Genomic DNA, 14,241 nt, shown 5'->3' with positions numbered 1-14,241 from the left:
ATGTAGAGAAATGATTAAAAACATGTGTAATAAGGATGGTTATAGGAGCAAAAAAAAATAAGATATGAAAAAAATAAGGCTATTGGAAAATAATTAAAATTAACCAATTAATATGGAGTTAGCACATTTAAGTATTAAATAATCCCTATATACAGTACGTTCTGAGTTACTAATTATAGCCCACAAGAGACCTAAGAGTTATTCTGTGTGTGTGTGTGTGTGTGTGTGTGTGTGTAAAATACATATATTCAGAAGAATATCTGCAATGGGTTATCAGTGCCTACCCTCCTCACCCCACCCCCCAAAATCCAAACTTCTTAACGTGCCTTTTATGATCTTTCAGAAGCCAGCAATTTCAGTATTGTCCTCCACTGTATCCTTTCACAGATCTATGGTCCAAAAGTCTCGGAATACTCACCACTCCCAAAATATAAGTCATTTTCTTGCCTTTGTTTATAGTATTCCCTCGATTCCTCCTCCTCTTTCCCTAAACTTTAGTGACAAAGATTTACCTGAGAATTTGTTTAAAATACTGATCCTGAATCCTACAAGATTTTGATTCAAGAGGTCTAGGAAAGCACCCTGGAATCTACATTTTCAATAAGCACCACCACCACCCCATCACCCTGCCCAGATGATCAGTTCAGGTGATCAAGGTCCACATTTTGAGAAATATTGGTATCGTGGAAAGAGAAAAGATCTGGGTTTGCTTCCCCAATCTATTAATTATGTAACTTCGAAAAATTACTTAACTTTGCTCAGATTGCTTTTCCTCTCCTATAGAACAGAGATGGCAAAACACTATCTGTTTAAGAGACACAAACTTGGTGGTATGCATTATAGTAAAGACAGAGTATATTTTTATGACTATTCCTCAAGATCCTAGGTAACAACTTCCTATGAGGTCTTCTTTATTCCTCTTGTTAGTATGAATTACGCTTTCCTTTGTGCTCAAATAGCATGTTTATAAATAAATAAATAAATAAATAAATAAATAAATAAATAAATAAATAAATAAATAGATAAATAAATAACATTTTAGAGAGCGTGCAAGTGGGGAGAGGGGCAGAGAGAGAAGCTTAAACAGACTCCACAGATGGAGACTGATGCAGGGCTTGATCCCACCCACAACCCTGGGATCATAACCTGAGCTGGAATCAAGAGTCAGACACTCAACCGACTGAGCCACCCAGGTGCCCCAGCATTTTTATATTTCTGTTTAGCCTTATTTCATTCTATTTGACACAGTTAATTTATTAGTCTCCTATTCTGGCTTGTAAGTGCTTTAAAGGCAAGGACACTGTCTTTCTCATAACTGTATCGAGTACCTTCTATAGGTCTTATCAGTACTAAAGTTTTAACATAATAATAAACAACACTACTGTAACACTAAAAAACTCCAGAGTTAATGGAAACTTGACCATCATATAGATTTTTTGGAAAGTTTAGTCATGTAACGAGCCAGATTAAGGTCTCATTAAGCATGCCTCTCACCCCTATCACATCCATCTCTACTTACTACTGATGAGAACTGAAAGTAACTAGGTTCAGGTTTGCTTAAATTAGAATCAGTAGTTATACCAATCTCACTCTTGTTATTTTTTTTTTTTTTCAAGAAACAACCTAATCAGGCGATTACAAGTGATCAAAAACACCGGGAAAGGTTATGAAACCCGGAACCTCTACATAATGCTGAGCAGAATTGATGAGTACCAGAAAAAGGTGATGCAGGTCTGGACCAACAAGCAGAAGTCTTTAGAGCAGAAACGGAATCAGTGCCTGAGGAAAATGATATTCCTATTTAGCCAGGTATCTTGTTTTCTATTCCTTCTCCCAGCGTGTTGTAAGAAAAATGAAAGTGGTAAGCTTTGAAAATAACATTTACCTGGAGATACTGTGTATATTAGTTTCCTAGAGCCGCTGTAACAAGTTACCACAAACTTGATGCCTTAAGACAACAGAAATATATCCTCTCCGTTCTGGAGGAGAGTTTGTGGAATCAAGATGTTGGCACGGCTGGTTCCTTCTGGAGAAATTTGTTCCGTGCCTCTCTCCTAGACTCTGATAGCTGTCAACAACCCTTGGCATTCCTTGGCTTGTAGCTGCATAGATCCAGTCTCTGCCTCTGCCTTCTCATGGCCTTCTTCCCAATGTGTCCTATACCTTCTTTTCTGTCTCTTATAACACCATGTATCATTGGATATAGGACCCACCTGATTAATCCAGGATGATCTCATCTTGAGGTCATTAATTACATCTGTAAAGACCCTTTTTCCAAATAAGGTCACATTCACAGATTCTGGGTGAATATATCTTTTGAGGGGTTTACCATTCAAGCCAGCACACCATGAACTCAGTGAAAACTCTTAAATTGACAACAGGGATGCTGACTGGACTCCCTACATGGGAAAAGATTAGAATTGGAGAGACTTCTAGAAATGCTCAACTCCTTCCTAGTCAACCCACATCTACCAGTCTGTAGATATAAAACCTCTTAAGTCACCACTCTCCAACAGATTCATGATGGTTACTTTTCTCCTCAAAACTATCAGAAAGCAAATTTTAATAGCATGAGTCAATAAAGGAGATAAGAGTTTACTGAACTTGCTTACATAGCACCACACACAGAATCTGATCCTGTTAAACTCTGGCAAACACTCATTATGTCCCAGAGCCCCTCTGAGATAACCATTAGTATGCTTTTGGGGGTGACAGTGGCCTTCCAGAAAGTTACAGGGCTGAGGTTAGAATTATTTGTTCTGGGACTACATGCTCAAAATGGAGTTCTGGAACATTCTTGGAGTTCTAGGACTATTTTATATCTATATATCTTTTTCTTTCACTAAATTCATTTATAAAATTACTTGCTACTTTTTTTTTTTGATTTTTTAATCTTTATTTTTGAGAGAGAGACATAGTGTGAGCAGGGGAGGAGCAGAGAGAGAGGGAGACACAGAATCCGAAGCAGGCTCCAGGCTCTGAGCTGTCAGCACAGAGCCCAACACGGGTCTTGAACTCACCAGCTGCGAGATCATGACCTGAGCCAAAGTCAGATGCTCAACCGACCGAGCCACCCAGGCGCCCCATATATTTTTTTTAATGTTTATTTATTTATTTATTTTTTTTTTTTTAATTTTTTTTTCAACGTTTATTTATTTTTGGGACAGAGAGAGACAGAGCATGAACGGGGGAGGGGCAGAGAGAGAGGGAGACACAGAATTGGAAACAGGCTCCAGGCTCTGAGCCATCAGCCCAGAGCCCGACGCGGGGCTCGAACTCACGGAGCGCGAGATCGTGACCTGGCTGAAGTCGGACGCTTAACCGACTGCGCCACCCAGGCGCCCCTATGTTTATTTATTTTTGAAGGAGAGAGACAGAATGCAAGCGGGGGAGGGACACACACACACACACACACACACACACACACACACACACAATCCGAAACAGACTCTAGGCTCCGAGCTGTCAGCACAGATCCTGATGTGGGGCTTGAACCCATGAGCCGTGAGATCATGACCTGAGCTGACATCGGACACTTAACCAACTGAGTCACCCCGGTGCCCCAAATTACTTGCTACTTTAAAAGATACAGATTTCTCATCATAGCCTGATCCAAATTAGACATAACTTTCCAGGACAGCTACTTTTTAAATATCAAAGCTCTTCGATTTAAAAAAAAAAAAAAAAAAAAGGATGGGGCGCCTGGGTGGCTCAGTCGGTTGGGCAGCCAACTTCGGCTCAGGTCGTGATCTCACAGAATGTGAGTTCGAGCCCTGCGTCGGGCTCTGTGCTGACAGCTCAGAGCCTGGAGCCTGCTTCAGATTCTGTGTCTCCCTCTCTCTCTGACCCTCCCCTGTTCATGCTCTGTCTCTCCCTGTCTCAAAAATTTAAAAAAAAAAAAAAAAGTTAAAAAAAATTAAAAAACAAAAAGGATATTTTGGACAATTTTTGGTTTAAAAAACATGGGCAATGTAGATGGAATAAAGCAAAATGAGCTGGCGGTGTCAAGAAGTGTCTAATAGCAATCACAACATCTAGAGCGCTTCAGAGGATGAATAAGGGTCTGTGATCAGGGAATGCAGGATCTAGATGATGAGGTGATTATTAAGGCAGAAGAAGGGAGAGGGAAAAGCAAAAGGGAGAAGAGGGTACAAGTGAATAAATGCCTTACAACGCTCAAGAGTTTGGTTCTGCTAACAGATCATGCAGGTTCAAATCAGCCTCACCACATATTAGCTACGAGACTTTGGGCAAGATCTAAAATTTTCTGAGCTTCAGATCTCTATGTGTAAGACAAAGGTAACAACAGTAGCCACCACCACATAAGGTTGTTGTAAATGCCAAATGAGTTAATATATAAAAAGCATGTGACATTCAGTAAGTATTCAGTAGGTGTTATCATTAGCTTTGCATACCGCTTCACAATATATGGGGTGCTGCCATAATGCATATTATCTTATACAACACTCACAGCAACCCTGTGTCATTATCCTTGTTTTAGAAATAGGGAGAAAGAGGTTAGATAAAATTAGCAACTAACCCAAACTCACAAAGCTAGGAAATTGGAGGGGTAGGACTATAGCTTATGCAGGCTTTTATATAACATAGGTGCCTCCTCTGCAATTTTGTGTTGGAGGTGAAGGTGTGTTTAGGAGGAAGGGAGAAAGAGGATGGAGGAAATGGATTTGTAAATCCATGGAAAAGAAGAGTCACCGTTTAGCTAGGGCCAGCTCAGATCTTCCTAAAGACTCTTATCTTTTCTCCCCATGGTTTCCTTTTCTGATTTATTTATTTTTAGCTTCAACAGACGTATAGATTGAATCTTAGTCAACCTATCCCTTGCATCATCAACAAAAAGCAGATACCTGCCTCTACCAAATCTGTTCAACAATCATTCCTAGAGCTGCTAATAGAAGAAGACAGAAAGTCTGACACATTGAAGAAATTTCGGTATGTGGTAGGAAAGACTGGCATTAAACCTTCTTTGGACGACATGTGGGACCTCTTGCTTTTTTTTTTTTTTTTTTTTCCTGTCCAAGAGCTTCTCCTTCCCCTCAATTATGATGTGGTGCAGTGGAGAGTCTAAGGTAGTATTACTTTTCTTAGCTAATTTAACAAGAGGCTTACTTACATATATTTCTACTTAAATATTTAACATCTAATTTTGAGTTCCTTTTTTTAAAAACTGATGCTGGTCTGCTCCTTGCCTGCTCTTTTCCAGGGGTGATGTGGGTCCAGTTTTCTTTTTAGTGACTCCCCTTCATAACAATTTCAAGACTGGGGCTCTCTTGCCCCTACAGGTGACATGACAATAATGGTCCTGGAGGGAGACAGACTGATGGCATCCCTTCCTTATAATGTTTGGGTGCCTCATCTCACATGCATGGGCTTACTCCAAAGATTCAACTAGGAGTTTAATTTTCCATGTCATTAATTGTGAATGCTAAAGACTTTAACTAAATCATCGGATGAAGCAGAACTTTTTGAATAAAGTGTTCGAATTCTTTTCCCATACTTTTGAACTTATATCTAACTGAATCATAACTAGTGTCAATAGATTTTTTCAGATGAAAGGTTAATTTCATTAATCATATGAGGACATACATTTATAGATTTGTGGAACATTTGTTAATTTGTGATATTCTACTTGAATGTGAATTGTTTTATTTTTGCCCACTTAATTCAGTTCAACTTTAAATTTAAATTAAATTAATAAAGCTGGTCTTGCTAAAAAATGAAGCTTATTCTTTTTTTTTTTTCCAAAAAAATTTTTTTAACGTTTATTTTTGAGACAGAGAGAGGGAGAGCATGAACAGGGGAGGGTCAGAGAAAGAGGGAGGCTTATTCTTTATTATGAAACAAATTATTTTAACACAGAATGAAGAAACTTAGGTTACTTTTTTCCTGTTTTCCTTTTTTTTTTTTTTTTTTTGAGAGAGAGAGAGAGAGAGAAGGTAAGAGCTTTGGGAAGGAAGGGGGAAAATGTTGATGGGAAAAAAATAGTCTCAATATGGTTTACATATTCTATGAAGCTAAGAAGGTAGTTTTAAAATAGATCACTAGGTGAAGTCATGGAAATGGAAATGCAGCTTTTGGTGAAGAAAAAAAAAGCTATTTTAGCAAATTCTGCTGTTTTAATCTCTCTCTCAAGTCAAAGTGGGCGTAACTAATGTTCTTCAGTGCCAGAGAGGGCATCATAGGACAAGGTGGTGGTGAAGAGAAAAGGGGAGAATAAGAGTCATACATTTTGATTGAATATGGAGCTCAGGAGAGTTTGGTGCTTCCAGTTAATGCCCTCTGGTTCTTTAGACAAGAAGACCAAATGGAAGCCATCTGGAATGCTGATCTGTCGACTTCAAGCTACCCAGTAACAGAGAAGACATCAATACATTCACTCTGGGCCCAGCTGGGTGGGTACCCGGATATTCCTATGCTACTCCAGTTAGATGTTCAATCTACCTTCAGGAAATCTCTTGGATCCATTAAATCACAGTAAGTTAAGGACTGGGAGAACTCTGGTAATTGGGCCTTTGGTCATATACCTTCTGTTTCCCTACCTTGACCTTACCTTATAGCACCAGGGAATCACCAAAAGTAGGTGCTTGGTGTAAAGTTAGACATTACCTTTTCCAGGATGCTGTATTAACAGAAGTATACAGTATGTAACCATTTGAATCTTTTTTCACTTAGCATAACTCCTATGAAATTCATCCATGTTTTTATGTGTATTATTAATTCATTCCTTTTTATTTACTGACTAGTATTATTCCATTATATGGCTGTACCACATTTTTTAATTCATTCATCAGGTGAAAGACATTTGCGTTGTTTCCAGTTTGGAGCCATTATAAATAAAACTGCTATAAAAATTCATATACAGGTTTTGGGGTGAATGTAAGTTTCTACTTCTCTTAGATAAATACCCAGGAGTGGGGTTGATGGGTTAGATAAGCATATGTTTAACTTTTATAAGAAATTGCCAAGCTTTTTTCCAAAGTGACTTTTCATCTCTGTATTTATTCAGTGGGGCTAGTTTTGTCCTGCCTCTGGATGAAAACCTAGATGGTTCTGTGACATTTCCGATAACTTTTCAGTACTATGTTTATCTGGTTAGTAAAATGTCCAGAACCATGTACAAGTAAAACTTGGATTTTATTTTAAAGTTGAGGTTTCTCCTCTCTTCCAGCTAAGACTATTTATTACAACTTAGAGTCAGAGAAGGAGGATATGAACAGCTGCTTTTTTCTGCCCTACTGCTTCTCACTTTCCCAGCTTGCTACTATGGGACCCTTTAGGAATTAGAGGTCTTGGAAGGAAGAAGAGAGGGGGTAAATGGAAAGTTCTTACTATCACTGTTGCATTTTCTAACATCAGTGCTTCCTGGATGTGGCAGATTTTTAAAGCTGACTCATGAGGTACTTTGATTAGTTCCTTGGAGATCACCATCACTGGAGATCTCTTATCTGCAGATTTCTTGATCTTGTCAAATATAGTTTTATCCCAACTGGTTGTTTACATCTGTGATACTTCCAGCTTCTCTCTGCTGAGATGTGTTTGCATATTTAGGCATCCCTTGCAGACAGAACCCATGACAGCCCTATGCCATCTTTCTTGGGTATACATATGCATAGATGTGGCCCACATCTAGTCTACTGGAAACAGTGGGCCTTTCTTTGTCCAAGTAAACTCTGAGGTTGAAGGCTTATCCCAATGCAGCAGCAGCCTCTTCTTTGCTATTAGTACAGCTAGCCAATCAATCACTGCCTTAGCTTTTTTTTAGGTATTGAATCAGGCCCCATTCTATTGGGCCTCCAAAATGCTGTGATAAGTTCTTGGAGTGGAGAATGGGTAGGCATGGTCTCAAAATCCTCTTCTCCTTGACCATTTCATACTTTGAGTATGAGTTAGAAGATTAAGAGTCAGTTTAATTAATATTCAACTTTATCCAGTCAACCTGAATTTAATCTGACAACTTTTCCATTGTGCTTTGTCAAAACTTTCACTTTGATATTCTACCACATACAAAATATGTATTAGGAGTCTCTAACTTGTTTAGTTAGATGCCTGAAAACATTCAGAGTAAGAGGTGCTGAAAACAGTGAAAAAAATCAAGACATTATAGGAAATAGGAGAACTGAAGTCTTGGATTTTTGCTATTTTTCACTAAAAATAGAAATATAGACAATATACACTTTAAGATATCTTAAGTTAGTAATAATGGGCACTATATGATCAGTTACTACTTGCCATGCTCCCTTTTTTTCCTCACTAGAATCTCTTCAAGGTCTTCCTCCCCCAAAAGGATTATATTTATTTTACTTTGTGAAAATTAAAGTACAAACCAAGAGAATTTCTTTCCCTCTGGTTTTAGTTATTTCTACCACTCCTTAGAGCTCAATTTAAACAATTATTCTTTCTGATCTGTCTTCTCTAATTCCTCCTATGTGCTCCCATAGCATCTTATAATTAAATAGTATCCTAGCACTTACCATTCTATATTGTGCCTCATTATTTTCTTCCCCTGATTTCAGACATGTTTTGGAGAAATTAGCTGCCTTTGTGCTGAACTGCCACTACCTTTGCTCTGCCTGCTTTCTTTTCAAAAATATTTATGGACTACTTGGGGCGCCTGGGTGGCGCAGTCGGTTAAGCGTCCGACTTCAGCCAGGTCACGATCTCGCGGTCCGTGAGTTCGAGCCCCGCGTCAGGCTCTGGGCTGACGGCTCAGAGCCTGGAGCCTGCTTCCGATTCTGTGTCTCCCTCTCTCTCTGCCCCTCCCCCATTCATGCTCTGTCTCTCTCTGTCCCAAAAATAAATAAACGTTGAAAAAAAAAAATTAAAAAAAAAAAATTTATGGACTACTTACTACGTGCCAGGTACTATACCTAGGCACCGAGATACAATATGTGGGAAGGGCTCAAGAGATCATAGATGACAGGAAGAAGGAACAATTTGTGCAAAATCTAGGGTCAATACCATATTGCTTCTTTTTGCTTTATCTCCTTAAAAAAAACAGCAACAAAAACTAAACTAAACTAAATAATATTTCCCCCTACTCCTCAGTTCCCTTTCTTCCTATTTCCAACAGTGGTGACTAGAACTAAGATTTTTTTCTTTTCCTGTCTGGATGTGCTATGTGATGCTTGGAGCTACTGCAATCTTTGGCAACCCTGAGGTGATAACCACAAGATAAAAAGACAATACACCAGGAATTACAGAGAAGGAAAATAAATAAAACCCTGTCCCTGATGACATCTAATTGCTAGAACAACCCTGAGTATACGTGCCTCTGGGCTTTTGTTAAGTGAGCCTTTGTTTGGTCAAGGATTCTGTTGCTTATAGTCATGTGAGTTTGAAAAGAATGTGTAACCTGCTATTGTTGGATAAAGTAGTCTAGAGATATCAATTATATCCATTTGATTAATGGTGCTGTTGAGTTCAACTATAACCTTAATAATTTTCTGCCTGCTGTATCTGTCTGTCCACTTCTGATAGAGGAATGTTAAAGTCTCCAACTACAACAGAGGATTCACCTGTTTCTCCTTGCAGTTCTATCAGTTTTTGCCTCATGTAGTTTGATGCTCTGTTGTTAGGCAAAACAGTAAGGATTATTATGTCATCTTGACATATTGACCCCTTTATCATTATAAAATACCCTTCTTTATCCCTGATAGCTTTCCCTGCTTTAAAGTCTAGTCTGTCTTAAATTAATATAACTACTCCTTTCTTTTGATTAGTGTTATCATGGCATTTTTTCCCTTCCATTTACTTTTAACCTACATATCTTAATATTTAAAGTCAGTTTTTTATAGACAACATATATTTGGGTCTTGTGTTTGGATCCACTCTGATAATCTCTGTCTTTTAATTGGCATATTTAGATCATTAACGTTTAAGATGGTTATTGATATAGTTGCATTAATATCTACCATATTTGTTACTGTTTTCTATTTATTGCCCTTGTTCTTTAGTCTTTCATACTTTATCTGCACTTTGTAGTTTTGAGATTTTATAATTCCATTTTATCTCCTTTCTTCATTTAAACTTTTTTCATTACTTTTTCAAGTTGCTGCCCTAGACTTTGCACTATACATTTACAACAAACCCATGCCTACTTTCAAATAACATTATACTGCAAGTGCCTTATAATAACAAAATATTCCTAATTCTTCTCCCACTCCATCCCTTGTATCATTTCTGTCATCCATTTAATCTATACATTAGCATGCATATATCATTGAATACATTGTTATTATTACTATTTTGCACAATTTATTATCTGTTAGACCAGTTAAGAAAAATGAAACCTTTTGTTTTTTTTTATTATTTTTTTTTTAATTTTTTTTTTTTAACGTTTATTTATTTTTGGGACAGAGAGAGACAGAGCATGAACGGGGGAGGGGCAGAGAGAGAGGGAGACACAGAATCGGAAACAGGCTCCAGGCTCTGAGCCATCAGCCCAGAGCCCGACGCGGGGCTCGAACTCACGGACCACGAGATCGTGACCTGGCTGAAGTCGGACGCTTAACCGACTGCGCCACCCAGGCGCCCCTAAAACCTTTTATTTTTATTTATTGCTTCTCAAATGCTCTTCCTATCTTTATGTAGATCCAAATTTCTGATTTATATCATGTTCCTTTTTTCTGAAGAATGTCCTTCAACACTTCTTGCAAGGCAGATCTACTGGCTATAAAATTCTCTCAGTTTTTGTCTGAGAAAGTCTGTATTTTTTTCTTCACTTAAAAATTTTTGCAGGGTACAGAATTCTAAGTAGGTAGTTTTTCTCTAAACACTTAATTTTTTTTTAATGTTTATTTTTGAGAGAGAGAGAGACAAGTGCAAGCAGGGGAGGGACAGAGAGGGAGGGAGACACAGAATCCAAAGTAGGCTCCAGGCTCTCAACTGTCAGCACAAGAGCACAACGTGGGGCTTGAACCCATGAACCATGAGATCATGACCTGAGCCCAAGTCAGACTTTTAACTGACTGAGCCATCCAGGCACCACTCTCTCAACACTTTAAACATTATATACTCCTTTCTCTTGCTTGCATGGTTTCTGAGAAGTTGGATGTACTTTTTATCTTTGCTCCTCTGTAGGTAAGGTGTTTTTTCCTTCTGATTTCTTTCAAGACTTTTACCTTAAGTATGATATGCCTAAGTGTGACTTTTGGGGCATTTATCCTACTTGGTATTATCTGAGTTTCCTAGTTCTGTGATTTGGTGTCTGACATCCATTTGGAGAAATGTTCCATCATTATTGCTTCAAATATTGCTTCTGTTCTTTTCTATCTTTTTCTGGTATACCCATTATATGTATGTTACACCTTTTGCAGTTGTCCTCCAGTTCTTGGATATTCTGTTTTCTTCAGTCTTTTTCTTCTTTGTTTTTCAGTTTTGGAAGTTTCTTTTTTTTTTTTTTTAATGTTTTTATTTATTTATTTTTTTTGAGGGAGAGACAGAGTGAGTGGGGAGGGGCAGAGAGAGAGAGAGAGAGAGAGAGAGACACAGAATCTGAAGCAGGCTCCAGGCTCTGAGCTGTCAGCACAGAGCCTGATGTGGGGCTCAAACTCATTAGCCATGAGATCATGACTTGAGTTGAAGTTGGATGTTCAATCGAATGAGCCACCCAGGTGCCCAGTTTTGGAAGTTTCTATTGGCATATCCTGAAACTCAGAGATTCTTTTCTCAGCCATATCCAGTATACTAATAAGGCCATCAAAGATATTCTTCATTTCTGTTAGTGTTTTTGATCTCCAGCATTTCTTTCTGTTTTTTTCTTAGAATAGCCATCTCTCTGCTTACAGTATCTGTCTATTCCTGCATGTTGTATACTTTTTCCATCAAAGTACTTAGCATATTAATTATCCTCATTTTAAATTCCAAGTGTAATAATTCTAATACCTCTACCATATCTGACTCTGAATCTGATGCTTGTTCAGTCTCTCCTGTGTTTTTTGCCTTTTAGTATGCATTGTAATTTTTGTTAAAATTCAGACATGATGTACTAGGTGAAAGGAACTCTGGCAAATAAATAAGACTTTAATGGTGTGATATAAAGTATGGAAGAATGGGAAACATTGTATAGTCCTGTGATTAGGTCTTAGTCTTTTGAAAAGTCTATGCCTCTTGTCTGTGAACTTCACCAGTGCTTCTTAATATCCTTCACTCCCACCTTTGGTGTCACAGGATGGATAGAGGGAACTGGAATTGGGTATTTCTCTTCTCTCACAAAGAAGGCTAGAGTTGACTGGAGTTGGGTATTTTCCTTCCTCCAAATAGGTTAGGTCCTGATGAAACCCTACGCTTTGGTTAGGCTTCGGTAAAATAGTCTCTCTCAAGGGCAGACCTTGTTAAGGAGAACAAGATGCTCTGGTATATTTCAAAATGGTTACTTTACCCATCCCCCTGAGAGAAACATCAGGAAACTTTTCTCCAATCTTCACTGTGAGGACATGGTAGTTTCTGGAGGTCCCTTTTACTGGGTCCTCCTGGAGATTTTAACTCTCAGACTTGCCCATACTGAGCTTCCAGCAATTCATCAATGAAAGTTCAAGTTTTTTACCAGGCACTGGATCCTGCAGAAGTGTCTGCTCATGGGTTTTGGCTCCAGTAAGTTGTGATTCTCTGTATTGCCTGTCCCTCCAATTTGCAGGGCAATGGTTTTCCCTGTGACCTCATTTCTCTGAATGTAGGTTGTTAGGATGGAATAGCAACTTCTTGCATGTATTCTTCAACAAATTCCAATGCACTTACTTTTTGGTTGCAAAAATGGGCTCATACTTGACATGTTTTTTTAAATCTGTTTAGTGTTTCACTTAACAATACATCTTTAAATTTTTTCTATGTCAGTATAGACTTACATCATCATTTTTATTGATTGCATGATGCTCATTGTATAGTTCCATCACAATTTATTGAACTGTCTGCCTACTGATGGAAGTTTGAATATTCTTCAACATTACAAACAATGGTGCAGCAAATATCCTCACATAAGTTTGCATAGTTGTATGATTATTTCCCCATAAAAATGTCATTAAAATAATATTAATTTTCTTCCAATTACAAAAGTAAAGCATGATTATCATAGAAAATTTGGAAAAGAGCAAGAAGTCCATGCCCAGAAATAACCATTGTCAACACTTAAGTTCTAACTTTAGGTGTAAGAAGACTGTCTAATAAGTAATAAGCTATTGCCAAGCTCTGCTCTTCCTGGGAGACATTCTGCCTTGTCAAGGTGACTTTTATAAATATAGATTACATATCAATTTTACTAGTTTAACTTTGGGAGTTCTGGAGGCACTCTTATTTTCCCTATGAATCATCTATATTCCTATAAATGTATTTAAAAGCAATTTGTAATGAGATTAATTTTCTTGTCTTGTTTCCAGGTTTAAGAAGATTCCCAAGTGACTGTAAAATTAAATACAAGCATGTTGAAAGTAAATTTCAAAGTTACAGTAGAATTCCTGTTTTGCTTTCTTTCATGTACATGCATTGCTTTACCTATTCTGTGCTTTTACATTCTGCCTATAGTTCTCTAGGTTAAACATCTTTATTTCCAGACTATTAACATGACCACTCAAGAAAGAATATCCTCTGCTCTAGATTACTGGAAACACAAAGCTTCAACAAACACTGTGGTAGGCTGTCATAAAAGGGACATAATATGGCCCCTCACATGATGGCAAAGTAGCAGTCTACCTCCCAGAACCTAAACCCAAAGATGCCTCAGAAATAAGAAATGAATGGATATAAAAGAAGAAGAAGAAGGAGAAGAAGAAGAAGAAGAAGAAGAAGAAGAAGAAGAAGAAGAAGAAGGAAGAGGAGGAGGAGGAGGAGGAGGAGGAGGAGGAGGAGGAGGAGGAAGAGGAGAAAACCAGCAGAAACCCCTGGAGAGTGAAAAGGTGATTATGATCTGGTAAAGAAGGGAAATAGTAGCCTGGGACAGAGGAAAGCCAGGCTTCCAACGTGGGGAGTGGATTTGTGGAGAAATTTTGAATTGGGCTCTTTTCTACTCCCCCTCCCAACACTGCCCATACTTACATCATTGCCTTCCCTAGAAGATTCATAGGGAAACACTATGTAGGGTTTAAAAAAAAAAAAAAAAAGGCAAATGCTGGCTTAACCAACAAACATCAACAGGTTTCTCCTACCCACCCCCCACCCCCAACCCATAGGCCTTCTTCCCATCCAGAGGACTAAATAATACATTCTTAGAAAAGAATGAAGCCTAGGGTAAGA

At 38.2% G+C, this 14,241-nt stretch overlaps 1 protein-coding gene across 1 annotated transcript in view; it reads left to right on the top strand.

Moving 5' to 3' along the window:
• Positions 1 to 13,463, top strand: part of FAM186A (family with sequence similarity 186 member A) — an 81,313-nt gene extending 67,850 nt beyond the window's left edge. Inside the window, exons 7-10 of the mRNA XM_045466476.1 lie at positions 1,617 to 1,809; positions 4,799 to 4,950; positions 6,310 to 6,492; positions 13,389 to 13,463. Coding sequence (XP_045322432.1) covers positions 1,617 to 1,809; positions 4,799 to 4,950; positions 6,310 to 6,492; positions 13,389 to 13,410 — 550 coding nt within the window. The 3' untranslated portion in view covers positions 13,411 to 13,463. The remainder of the gene's footprint in view (positions 1 to 1,616; positions 1,810 to 4,798; positions 4,951 to 6,309; positions 6,493 to 13,388) is intronic.
• Positions 13,464 to 14,241: the final 778 nt, after the last annotated feature.

Source organism: Leopardus geoffroyi, chromosome B4 (genome assembly GCF_018350155.1).
Source record: "Leopardus geoffroyi isolate Oge1 chromosome B4, O.geoffroyi_Oge1_pat1.0, whole genome shotgun sequence".
In the NCBI taxonomy this organism is placed as follows: Eukaryota; Metazoa; Chordata; class Mammalia; order Carnivora; family Felidae; genus Leopardus; species Leopardus geoffroyi.
Note: the sequence above shows the minus strand (reverse complement) of the source record. Positions and strands in the feature narration are given on the sequence as shown.